The 13289-nt window shown below is 36.2% G+C and overlaps 1 protein-coding gene across 2 annotated transcripts; it reads left to right on the top strand.

The window, feature by feature from the left end:
• Nucleotides 1–291: 291 nt before the first annotated feature.
• LOC117403881 (protein shisa-like-2B) lies at nucleotides 292–13258 on the top strand. Of its 2 annotated transcripts, XM_034006352.3 has the most exons (3): nucleotides 292–687; nucleotides 10155–10309; nucleotides 11470–13258. In XM_034006352.3, exons 1-3 carry the CDS (start codon nucleotides 497–499, stop codon nucleotides 11607–11609), a joined length of 486 nt encoding a protein of 161 aa, XP_033862243.2. In that variant the 5' UTR covers nucleotides 292–496; the 3' UTR covers nucleotides 11610–13258. The 2 variants fall into 2 exon arrangements, 1 of the variants encoding a protein (XP_033862243.2); XR_009310116.1 differs by lacking the exons at nucleotides 292–687; nucleotides 10155–10309 and adding an exon at nucleotides 11079–11229 and having other exon boundaries at nucleotides 11470–11605.
• Nucleotides 13259–13289: the final 31 nt, after the last annotated feature.

Raw genomic sequence — 13289 nt, 5'->3', positions numbered from 1 at the left:
AGAAAGAAATACTAAATATAAAAAAAAATAACATTGCCTAGGTATGTATATTTTGAACCTATTATATGATTATCCTTGGATTTCTGCTTTAAAGTAAAAAGAAATGACATATAATACAGTATCCTTGCTCACAGACCAACGTTGATGACAAACCCTTTAGCCCTCCTCCTTCGTGTCACTGGAGTTACCTGCTCTAGTCAAAAGCCTCAGAGGTTGTGTGAACAAAAGCTGCTAGAGACACAAGCGAGAGAGAGAGAGAGAGAGAGAGAGAGAGAGAGAGAGAGAGAGAGCTGCTTGAGAGATCCTAGTTTCATGCTGATATGCTGATGCTGGATATCGAGCTTTTGAAGTTAAGACAAGACTGTTCTCGGTTTGAACACTAAGAAGCCCGTGCTGCTCTAAGATCTCCAAACACCCTGCGAATAGGTTACTCGAGGTGCAAAAGAAGGCCTCTACAAGTTTCATCACACCCAGTGTGTACCCCTGTCTGCTGAAAATGACAGACGAAATGGAGACCTGTGGGTCTTACTACACACCGGACAGGAAGTTTGTGCAGAAGTTTTCTTGCCCAAGGCTGGAGGAGAGCTCTGACCAAGTGTATTGCTGTGGGTTTGTGGACTTCAAATACTGTTGCAACGAACCAGGCAATTATTTCCCCTATGAACATGGATACATGTGGACCCTCAGGTAAGCAGCACTTTATGGTTTGATTTGATACTGTAATTATCATTCACCATCGTCATGGCCACTTATTGTGAAACACATTTTAAACTAACTGGGGGATTTTGTGGGGGACCCTTTTCTTGTGGTAAACTGTAGTAAAAACATGTCTGTAGTAGAGCATAGTAAAACCAGAGTAAACGTATGGTAAAGCACAGGCATCACAGATAATTATGGTACTGGAAGGCACAGTACATGCATAGTAAACTGCAAAACTAATGTGGTAAGGTTTAGCATGAAAGCATTTTCAATCATTTTATGCAAGAAGCACAGAAATAAAGACAGCAACTTGCCATTCCTATGAAGGAATCTAAGATATATATACCCAAGTGATCTTCAACTTCAAGAGTAAAAATTATCAGCACTTGTCAAGAATTAAAAATGTCTAGCGTAGCGGGCATTGTTGTGTGATGCACTGCCTTCATGGATAGGGACGCGGGATGAGGTTAAAAGCTCTGTAACACAAGACTAGAGAAGTCTTTGTGATTGTTATTTGCATGCGTGTCTTAGAACAGTGCTAATGCAAATGCTTCTACCATACTCCCAAACCAGCCTATCAACAAACAATACCTTTGTCTCCGATGAATACATATTATGGATTACAATGCAAGGATTTGAAAACAGACGGCAGCATTAATATCTGAGATGTATCTGGATCCCACAAGATGCGAACCAGTCAGAGGTAACAACTAGTTCTCATAAGAAGTCATTAGTCACACTGAGTTAAGAAACAATATTGAAAAGAAACAACGTTTTGGCTTCTGCCACCTTCATACAGCAGCTTAGTAGGTACTGATGTTTTTTCTTTTAGGTCTTTCATTGTTTGAAGAAAAGTTCTGTTTTACACACTGAAGGCATATTATATGTAAAGTTCTACTAATGCCCTCTTTACACACTGCTTACCTGCTTTATTGGATGAACCATACTCCTGTACAAAATAAATGTTATTTATTCTATGTACAATATATACTGTAGTTCACTGTTTACAGAAAATATATCCGGGTGTACAAATGTTTCAATCTTTTACCACTGAGGAGTCAAGCATAAGCACAGTCCTCAAACACTTTCTCATATTATATATATATATATATATATATAATATATATATATATATATATATATATATATATAGTATATATGTGTGTGAGAATACAGGAGAGTCCCGTACATTTGCACAGTTTTTTTATTAGCTGACAGAAAACAATCAAAAGGTTGCAGTTTCATGCTTTTCAGAGGGGAGATGAGAATGAGTGTCCTGCTTATAGGCTGGAACAAACTTTTAATTGGCCAATTGAGAGTCAATTAATAAATCACCCTTAACTGACAGAACCACAATGATATATTTCCAATATTCTCCTATATACAGGCTGCTACACATACTTAAGTAAGCAATAAGGCACGGCAGGATGTGTGATATACTCTAATATCACCACGCCCTGGGTGCATTGCAAGCCATGAGATGAAGCCACGAGTCATTTTTATTAAATATCCTTCCGCCTAAAACTGAGCTAAGAAAAAGTAGTTCCATATAACTTAAAATAATAATAATAATAATTAATTTAAAAAAAGCAATTTATAGATGTTGAATTGAACACTGTCAGTGAAAGTGCAGTTTTCTGTATTTGATTTGTTATATTTCTTGTAATTCTTCATTATACAATGGCTCACACTAAAAAATAACAAACAAGTCTCATTTCATGTTTAAAAGTGATTTTAATTAGACAAATGTGGAAATAACATTCTGCCTCATAAAATAGATCCTGTTTTCCATTTACTACTGTAGTAAAGTATTAACTAGGACGTTCTAATAGATATGCTAAAGTGTTATTTCTGTTTAAAGTGAGTTAATAACAATATGACTTCTCGAGTTTTTTATGTATGTCATGCATACATTGTTGGCAGATTTGAACTCTGTATGTGACAGTATATTAATGTTATGGCTCAGGGGCGGTTCATTTAAGTGTCTGTTTAAGCCCGCTCTGAGCCCCACGTAACTGCTTATGACATACGGCTCTCCAGAGCTATTTCTGACAGTGGCATACAATTGTTTTAGTACTATATTAAGGTGACAGTTTTCAAGTCTATATTTGTGTTACTGTCACTCACCCAGTCATAAAAAACGGTCTGCCCAGTTGGTTTGTCGTTTTGTGGATGCTTCATTTCTGTCAAATTCTATCTTGTCTAGTCCCTCAGAGTTGATCTCCAGGTGCAATTCTTTATGTTTTTATTTTTTCTCTCATTGAGAGGTGCTGTCTGGTCTCCTGGCTGCTCTGTGTTTGAAGGCTCTTTGCCAAATGAGGTTATGCCAGTTGTCATGTTGTTTAAGGTAAAATTCAATTGTGCAATTTATTCTGTGTTATTGACACTTGTGGCGGATTGATATGTCTGTCTAGGTTTTCAGTGAGGAGGTTGCTGGTACTAGATCCGTCATGTTATGCTGGGATAACGTCACAGGTCTAGTGCAAGGCTGACCAATCAGAGCTAAGGAATTTTTCTTGCCATTGTATAATAATTAAACAATTCTCAGGGAGGAGTGGGTAGAGTGACACAGGCTTCCCCCAGCCGGTGCTGTTTTACACCAAATTGAATGTTACCTGCAGCACGGACATACACTGCTTTTTTTCTTTTTCCATTGTGTGTTACCATTTTAGTTCAGTGAAAGGTCAGTGAAATATACTGCAAGGGCCACTTTATAATAACATGCCTCTCTCTTTGGTTACTAAAGGATAAAAGGGTGTTTCTCATTGGCCATGTACTATATTTTTTAGACTGCTGTGGGCTTTTTTTGTTTCATTCAATAAAAACAAATCTATAAATAATGCATTAGTTTAAGCTTTCTGAACAAGGCCCAATGAAACAAATGGGCTTCAAATCTGTGGGCTACAAAAAAATAAGAGTGAAGCCCATGCTTCTAGGTTGCCATAAGTGTGCAAGGGATACTCTTCTTACTTTGGGGTACAAGGGGGTGTTCGACTTTTAAAAACAAGACAGAATTATGCAAAAAAAAGAGTTAAGGGAACAGAGAAGTGTATACCTGCAATTAAACACACAGGCTGAATCTATGCAGCTCCCAGAGGAAGGTAAAGATCAATGACTGTGCCTGTCCCTCTTCTCTTCGAGTAGCAGTCAAGAGGCTGCTGGAGTAGAGGAAGCGAGAGAGAGAATGAAAGGGCAATATGGGAGGGGAACGATAAAAGCAGGAAATGGAAAAAAATCTGAGGCTAGAGAGGGAATTATAACAAATAAAATAAAAAGGACAAAAATACACTCAAGGTAGGAAAATAATTGGCGCACGCAGACAGATATAGTTTAGAATGTTAGCTTGGAGGAAGCATTTTCGGAAAAAAAAATATATCTGAAGAAATAGCTCTGAGATTTTAGCCCACTGCCTAACACGCACTTACATAAGAGTACATCATGAATATGGACACAAGGTTTTATTTTTACTAGTAGAAAAAAAACATCATTCAATTTATAAAGGCACAGTGGCCATGAAATGACATTAAGGATGCAATTTCATCTTTTTGGCAATTTCTCAACAAAAATCGAAAGTTTCCCTGCTGGGGCAGTACTGCGTGTAATAATATATCATTATAGGATTGACCAGCAGCTTTAAATGGAGCTCTTCAATTACTGAAGTATCAGACCACATTTTTTTAAATCATGACCATAGCAGTATTCACAATTACCAAACTGGTTTGATCTTTTGGATTACCAGACTTTATTTTCACAGATGAATCCCACTTATCTGACCATAATGCCACGAAATGGCAAAATAAAGTGTAAAACAAAACCAAAAAATCAATATAAAAAGAACAGGGGGGCTTGTGTGACAATCATTGTGTGAGAATTACTCGTGTAAATCAGGTTTGTGGCCGAAAAAAATGGCCAAAGAGAGGGATAGGATAAATCTCATTTACTCGTGTAAATGACAAAACAAACGGGAAAATCCACGCCCAGTTTCACATGGAAACCCACATTTCACGTGTAAATGTTAATGAGTGTGTTTATCCTTAACTATAAATATTGCAAGGGAGCAGGTCAGTTGTCTCTGTGGATTCCAAGACGGCAGAAAGTAAGTGGCTGGTAGGCGGTTTTATGGTTAGCAGTGGTGTAGTTCATCTTTATGATAATGCAGGCAGCTTTTTTTATTATTGTTTTTTTCTGTGTCTGGCCTGTCATGTTGTATATCTCTTGTGGATTTACCATTCTGTATAAAACCACTTACCATGAACTGTGGTGTACACTTATTATAGTATTAAAGCAGCTGTTTGAGAATACTCTTGCTGTAAAAACTGCGCTAAAGTCAAACACGAAGAGCAAGTGAGCTGCTTACTAAATGTCTGTAAATGAATTCCCTTGCTTTTGATCCCAACTGTGTCCAAAGACAATGCAAGTCCGCCCTCCACTCAAAATCGCTGGAGCGAGGTACTACTTTCGGAGTCCAAACTGACTTGTTTCATCATTTTTTTGGCTTATGAATATATTATACACATCTTTAAAAAGTATTGTAGCTAACAAAATATAAACATCCTCCACAATGCAGATATTGCAGTTTTGAAAGAAATACATCTTAAAACAGGATATCTGGTACAACACTTGGTTAAGGAAATCTCTGTTTGCAATCTATGCTTTTAGACTGACTTGCACTTCCTGGGCCATTTCATTTGTAGAATGAAATCGTCTTCCACCCCATCAGGTCTGCTTTCCTGTCAGTAACCAACAAGTTGCTTCCCCTCATCACTGAAACACTTTGCAGCCACTGAAGGCAAGACAAACAAGCTGAGAACGTCCACGATTCTACTGTAGTACAAAATGCCAATGTTTTAAAATGAAAACACATGCTTATATGTGTCACTGTCTGTGTGTGATTAGCTATTGAGGCATAACAATCAGAATGCCCAAAGCCATGGATTCATACTAATATAATGTAAATAGAAACAAAGAAAAAAAATGTATGTATGGTTTTTTAGGCACAGATCTACTTTTGAAATGGCCAGTGCTTTGATGATGAATCCTGCATATCAAGTTTATGATGGATACTGTGGCATCAGTCCTTACTGTATATGTGATGGGAGATATCACAATAGACACATCCTGATTTCTAATTGTCTTTATTTAATCAACTTTTGAGTTTAAAGCAACTGTAACCTTGTTTGCGTTATTTTGTATTAGCCTACACTACAGCAGTCCAAGGAATTTGACTTAGAGTCATAATGCATTTTGACTGTTCATTCTTCCAAACACAACCCTTTTGCCTTGTTTTCTTTAAACAGTGTGAATGGGATAGGTCTCCTCTCAATACAGTAGAAAGAGTTGTATTCTGGAGTTCAATAGGCTCAAGCCATTCGTTAGCCAGCCCAGGTTTAAACTAAAATACTTATGAACAAACAGTGAAGTCTTTATTCTACTTTGGCAGTGAGGGCACTAAACAGAAAACAATCATCAATCAATTATTATTATTTGTATATATATATATATATATATATATATATATATATATATATATATATATATATATATATTGTGTATAATAATTATATGAATTATAAATTACTTTTTTGGTCTGGATTGTAATTCCTCTGTTTCAAAGTAAGCTACAGTCAGATGTTATGTATGGTATGCAGTCAGATATTATGTATGGTATGCAATTAGAAATAGATGCTTCTGGTGTCTAAAGGGTTAAGAAGTAACTGTCTGCAGAGTGTCTGTTGTAATGCTAAAACTGCAACAATGCAGGTACATCTGTGCGGTGCTTGATATAGAGCATCTCCCCCCTGTATTGAGAAAGTAACATTATGTTTCGGCCACAAAAAAAAAAAACAGAAAAAGAAAGAGCTCTTTAAATGTCAAGGCTATGCGTTATCATCTTTAAGAAGTTAAACACCTGGCTATAAAAGAAAGTACTTCAAGACTTTATGACAGAATAAAGCTGCCATAAAGCTGTAACATTATAACCACTATTCATTAAGAATTGTTATTAATAAATACAACATTGTTTAAGCTTCTGAAGAGCAGTCGAATCTTTCACTGGGGTTATTATCCACAATAAAAGCATCGACAGTTTTTAATACAGAGCTACTGTTGGAACACTCTAAAATCTTACTAGGATGATCCTGGAGGTTGATAATGCTATTCAAAACACTGTGCTTTAGCAGTGGGACATTTCAGAGTCCATGTGTACAATCTGAACTGGTGTAACTGGCCTGTGCCGTTCTTATATGAGATGTCAAATCAAGGTCCTGTCTACTTGGTGAATATTAAAGATCCTCTAGCACTCTTTTGAAGTGATTGGTCTAAAAAAAAAAAAAAAAAAACCTTCCCCTTTTCCTACATTTTAGCCTTGGACAATAAGCATATATATATATATATATATATATATATATATATATATATATATATATATATATATACACCAATCTCCATAACCATGCATTTAGCCTAAATAGTGCTGGATAATAATGTGAATGACCTTCCAAGTGTAATCCAGATATGCTATTCCTTTCAGATTCGTTCTAATATTATAAATATTGATTTGCTTATGTAGCTGGTGGGGCATTACGACATTACGACCCTGGGGAGGTGGCTTAGCCTTAACTAATTAGATTATTGATTAATTATCACCTGATTGCTTTTACCTATAAATGGCTGTATTCAGGAAAGACTGCTTTGTTTCTTTAATCATCTCCTCCTGGTCTGCTGTGTTTTCCAATCGGAGTGCCAGCTGCGGCTTGAACGGGCGTGTTTGTTTATTTTTACTGTGTCTGGAGAATTCTGGAGTGCCAGCTACTGATTCTCTTACCGTTGTTTTGTATTTTATTTTATTGTTGAACTGTATTTACTGTATACTGCTTCTTTTGGCAGTTTGTTTATTTCTTTTGTTTCTTTGATTTTCTCTCTCTAACTAGTGTGCGCTCTTATGGTGCTTAGCTCACTGATTTTAACATGAATACTAAACAATTCTCGTTGAGAATACCCTTACCAAAGCTACAGAAGATAGTTTTACTGTGGTTGTTGGAACTCTTTTCCTCCGACTGCACTATCAATCAGGATAAACTGTCACTTTAAAATGAGTTTATGTGTGCACGTTGTCATGTGATTATTTTGGTTTAAAGAATTGTATTGCGGTTTGCTGTCTTTTGGTTTTGGTTGTTTTCGAGTTTTGCTACGTTTTACTTTACAGGTTCACTTTGTGTTTTGGGGTGTGTGTGTGTGTGTGTTAATTTACTTTCTATATTTTGAAGTATACCTGATCGGCGCGTGGTTGGAGGGAGTTTCTAATGGAGCTGCAGTTTACATTCTCGGCACATTTGATGAGCATAAACCTACCTTTGTTATCTAGTAAAGAAAATTCTGTCTGATACCTCACTGAATTCTTATTTCACTCGATAATAAAAACTCTGTTTTTAACTGCAGTGCTGTCTTATCCTTCATTCATTTGAGAGGGATCTGAAGGTTTTATTATAGTAATAGAAGAGCTCCGGTCTCAGTAGTGCACACCTGAGCTCCGGACGGTGGCTTGCGTCACCCTTTATACATAAGAGTTTCATCTCTCAAACACAAGACATGGGCAGCGTTTGAAATACAAACAATTTTTATATGTGGTTGTTAATAAGTAGTTTATTTAATTTCTACATGCGTAGCTCTCAGAAATATGCTGTTCTTAAGCAGATAAGAAGCAGATGGTATACCGTGAGAATGGAAGACGTTGCTCGATATGTTTTCACCGGTGTTCTGGGTTTCTGTGAGATTCTGTCTCTGCTTATCTAATGCCCCGGACAGTAAGCTCAGAATAGACATTGTCAAAACTGCACCCACCCCTGACACACAAGAATAGGAAAAGACAGGAACTGATGCAAAAATCCTCCACTCCTATGGGTTTTTATATCAACCCTTTATTGTGCAGTTTACGTTTATTATAAATAATCTTACAATATAAAACTATCAGTTCCAGCCAGATTCAATAGTAACTGCTTTCCCAGAGCAAAGATAAACGTTGGAATACATATATCTAACAACTACGACGTGTCCTAAAGTCTTGATGACAAAATAAAATGTGTCTGTTTTTCATTAAAATGTTTTTGCTATTACCAAAAGGAACACTTTGATGACTTCACAGTACAGTAGGTGTTATTATAAAACATACGTTTTTGTTATCATGAGAATGCCTATACTTAGTGTATCTATTGGTAGAAAAATATATGTTTGTATATATTCAACTGCTGTTCTCTAGCATGAGCAAATAACATTATCAAGGGGGACTGAAAAGGATGTCAAAGGTTCCTTTTAAGTAAATGTCTGATTGCCTGTGTCACCCCCATTATGCATCCACCATAACAATTATGTTTATTTTTGGGTGACATTGACCATGACCTTAAACTCAATATAGCTGCCTGGATGCTTTTTGCCCAATAGTATATTGGTAATTGCTTCAAAACAACAGAATGGATTCCTTTATATTTAAGTGAACACTTTTCCTTCATATGCTGTATAATTGCTGATTTGATTTTAAGAGACTCTAATTTCATAAGCTGTGTTGCAACGATTACTCTGTAATTCTCTTGTCTTTATTTAAATAAAGAAGTCTGCAGTATACAGTGTAATGCTATCAGAACAGAAGTGAGTTCATCCCCTCTCCCTGTTATTTTCAGCATCTGTGACCCATAACAATGTTAATGAGGACCATTATTGTAATGAAAGCATCGTTGTTTACCAAACGGTCTTTTCCCTTGCTATAGACTTGTGTTGTATTTAAGACAGGATCGAATGTGTTGTGGGGAATACATACATCTAATTGATAACATTTTCTGTCAGCTCCTTGCCTGGTAGACCTATAATAAGTCTTAATCAATACACAATACTTTAATACTAAAAATGAATTTAACTATAAACTTGCATTGCATGCATCTACCTTGTTGTGGGGATCATATGTATACAAAGAGGGAAGAGGCATATACCATTACTAATAAACTAAAGAAAAATATGAAAATCCATAAATTGATTTTACAGTATACATAAATCATCTCTGAAATGATCAATTCATTGTTTATCACTGATTGTGATGGATAGAATTACAAGCATATATTTTTATATATATATATATATATTCATTTTTTTGTACACTGCAGTACCTCCTTTCATAGCTATGTGTGTGTGTTGCTAAGTGGGAAGGTGTGGTGTTAATATTCCTGGTACATCTACTAGATTATGGGCACCATATGCTATGAGAATTTAAATAGTAGTTCATAGTCAGTTGCAAGGCTTAACAAGAAGATTGTATAAAACTGTAATTGGGTTGTATCAGATTCACTATTTCCAAGAAGATATGCTTAAAAAAACCTATTTAAAAAAATGCTGATATGTGGCACATGTATTGTATGTATATAATAAGGCTGTCGTGTTCTTGGATTCACTCTTCTTATTTTGTTGTTCAGTATAGGCGCACTGATTGGACTGGGAATCGCTGCCCTTGTTCTTCTGGCGTTCATCATCAGTGTGTGTGTGCTCTGCTATCTGTTTCTCCACACCAAGCCTCAGAGGTTAGATTCTGGGCTGAAGCTACACAATCTTGAGAATGCTTCTACAAGAGGTTAGTAGAAAAGTGCTGCAGGTAATATGTTTACTTCAAAACTCCATACAAAAGTTCACTGTGGTTCACTTGCTCATTTTACAGTTCATTACGCGTTTTCTTTGTCTATACTGTGTGTTTCTCATGCGTTGTCATGGTTAAACATGGGTATTACAATGCTTTACCATACTTTTCTGTGACTTGCCATGCTTGTCCTGCACTGTGCCATTTTATAAGCTTTTCTATATTTTGCTTCTAGCATGTTATACTGCTTTGCACTTTTATCAGGGGCTTTCTTTTAGGTATAGGAGTTTATTCTCTAACACACTTTGGGAGGGCCAGAGCGCTGGCTCAGTTGACAATGATGTCACCTAAAGTTCACCCAAGAAGACACTCTGCCAAACAGGAGTCTGTAATGTGAAAGAATATCTTACTGCAGCAAATGTCCAGGAAAAGTTTATTTTATTAATTGTTTTTTTATATAAAATTTGGGCAAGCAGTTTTGAATATATCCCCTTCCTTTGAATCTTTAGAGTAAATGGCTTTGTGAATTTACCCCCATAATTTGTTATTTTCGAGATTTAGTAAAAGTCTCAAACCCATAATTTCCAATCTCAACACTGATATTGACAGCATACTGCTCAAATATATGTTTGTATATATATTGTGTCAGAGTGAGGTTCCCCTGCCACATCATTCATTTATATTTTGTGTAACTCGGCAGGGATCGGGTTACAATTCACTATCCCTGCAGGAAAATATTTCCCTGACACCCTCCATTTCAGCCATGTGAGGATGTGGCTGGAATGGAAGAAACTGGGGCCTTTGTTTGGCAATGTAATAATTAAGGATGAATCAATCAGCAGGAGTGAGAGAATAAATAGATGCTAGCATGGATAATGGCTTTGGTACAAAAGTTTCATTTCTTTAACAAGGATGTGGTAAGGTGACTTTTGTTTGGCTTGTTTTATTTGCAATTACTTTGTTTGCCTGACTGTGACCACTTGATCCACCCTTTCATAATATGTTAATGCAGCTGTACTGTATGTGAAATATGCATTTTCTTTGTTGTTGTTTCTCTGGATGTATGTATGTGGATGAGTATTTCAGCAGGGTAGTTTAAAAGGGTGTCTGCATACAACTGTGCATAGTGAAGTGTTTTCTTGTTGTGCCTTTTATAGAAACTATGAACAACACGAGCAAGCCAGAGGAGAAAAGAACAGGCTCATTGTCCAGAGGAGAGACATCATCTGGGGCTGTAAAAATGATTAATGAAAAACTGCAGGCTACTGTGACACAACTGGAAGTCACGAGTATCTAGCAACAAGCAACAAGCAACACTTGGGGATACACAAAACAAAAAAAACATGTAAATAAAGTGTATTGCGACACAAATGTATTCCTCTGAAACAAACATTTCAGCCAGTCTGTTTCAGTGCCTTACACATGGCTATGTGTATGCTCTAATAATATACACTTTAAAATAATAATATATGTATCTGTGAACTTCTGCCTAAATTATTGGGTGATTATATGTTCTTGCTAGTTCATTGATATTGTATTGTGTCATGTTTTTGACATACATAGGTTGAAGATACTGTAGGTTTGGGCCCATGAACACCATAAAATGAATACAATTTTACACAGTGAAGAATAAGACTTTAAATTCAGTAACTTGAAAGAGCTTGATCGTGGTGTTCCATGAAGCACAAATCCTGCTTCATCATTGCCCAGACCTTAACAGTCCTCCCACTTTTGGGCATTATTGACTTTTTTCAAACCACAGAATGTGAAATGTTTGATAAAGCCTGTTGTGAATATGTAAGGTTATGATGGAAATTAAAGAGGAACATCAAAACATATTTTAAGCAGGATACATTTTCTACAAGACCGATCTCTTGAGATTCACCACACTTGACTGAAGATCATTAGCCAAGGAAGAATGCTTTTTTGTAATATTACAAAGTGACATTAAACATTGTAAATATTGTAATAATAGAGGTAAATCTCCAGATTCTTGTCCCAGTCTGGTTTGCCTGTAAATGAACTGTGATCGTGGTGGTCTCAAACACTATAACAATGTGCTTATTAAACGAGATGTAGCACATGTGAGCGAGGTTTTATGTTGTCGAGAGCCATCATAGCCTGATTGTTTGATTCCTAAGGCCCTCCTCCAGCACATTCATTGACTTGCTTTGTGACCTGTGTGCTGTATAAGCCACTCTATTGCTTTGTGTCAGAACTATCCATCTGAGCTGTAAAATAGTGTTCAAGCAGCAGGGCCTACTGGAAATGTGATGTTGCATCTTGGTGGCTTTAGATTGGACGGCTTGTTTTTAGGCAGCAACAAGAATCATTCTTTGAGTAGTTTATGTTGTTAAAAATAATAAAAACAAATTAAAGCACTCTCTGGAAAAGCATAGATTCATCCCCCATACGAGCAATAGTATTCAGCATGAGGTCAAATAGTCCTACAGCTATGGCCAAAAGTTTAGCATCACCCTATAGAATTAACTAATTTTACTTCATAAAGTCGAATTAAACCTGCTAAATAACATTACAGAATTGAACATAAAATACTACTAGTACAGCTTCCATATATCACTTTGTAGTTTATTTGATTACACAATGTTAAATAAAAGATCTAAATTATGTTCATATAGTTTTTATTTTTATTATGTCTCTAAAATGATGCTAAACTTTTGGCCATAGCTGTAGTCAACAAAGAAATGATGAAGTGGCAATGAACTACTTGGGAGTGTTACACCTCCTGATTACACCTACTTTGTGTGGCAGGAAAAACGTTTTCATCTGAAGTGAAAAGGATGTCTGTTTATCAAAAAGATCAATGCCGGTAGCAAAACGACAGATAAGAAAGTGTATTTTAAAAGATTTACACCTTTAAAAGCACACATTACCAAACACTGCAACAGCCATAAACTTGTCTATTACAATTTATCTTTGCACATTTATTTAAATCAGTTTCGTACCCCATTGGGGT

Source organism: Acipenser ruthenus, chromosome 2 (genome assembly GCF_902713425.1).
Source record: "Acipenser ruthenus chromosome 2, fAciRut3.2 maternal haplotype, whole genome shotgun sequence".
Classification (NCBI taxonomy): Eukaryota; Metazoa; Chordata; class Actinopteri; order Acipenseriformes; family Acipenseridae; genus Acipenser; species Acipenser ruthenus.
The sequence above is the reverse complement of the archived record's forward strand: the minus strand, read 5'-3'. Positions and strand labels throughout refer to the sequence as shown.

What these genes read in the sequence shown, in the direction of transcription:
- LOC117403881 (XM_034006352.3), top strand. Translation starts at nt 497, where the DNA reads ATGACAGACGAAATGGAGACCTGTGGGTCTTACTACACACCGGACAGG. An exon ending in GGATACATGTGGACCCTCAG is followed by an intron (nt 688 to 10,154) that starts GTAAGCAGCACT and finishes TTTGTTGTTCAG; the next exon opens with TATAGGCGCACTGATTGGAC. An exon ending in TGAGAATGCTTCTACAAGAG is followed by an intron (nt 10,310 to 11,469) that starts GTTAGTAGAAAA and finishes TGCCTTTTATAG; the next exon opens with AAACTATGAACAACACGAGC.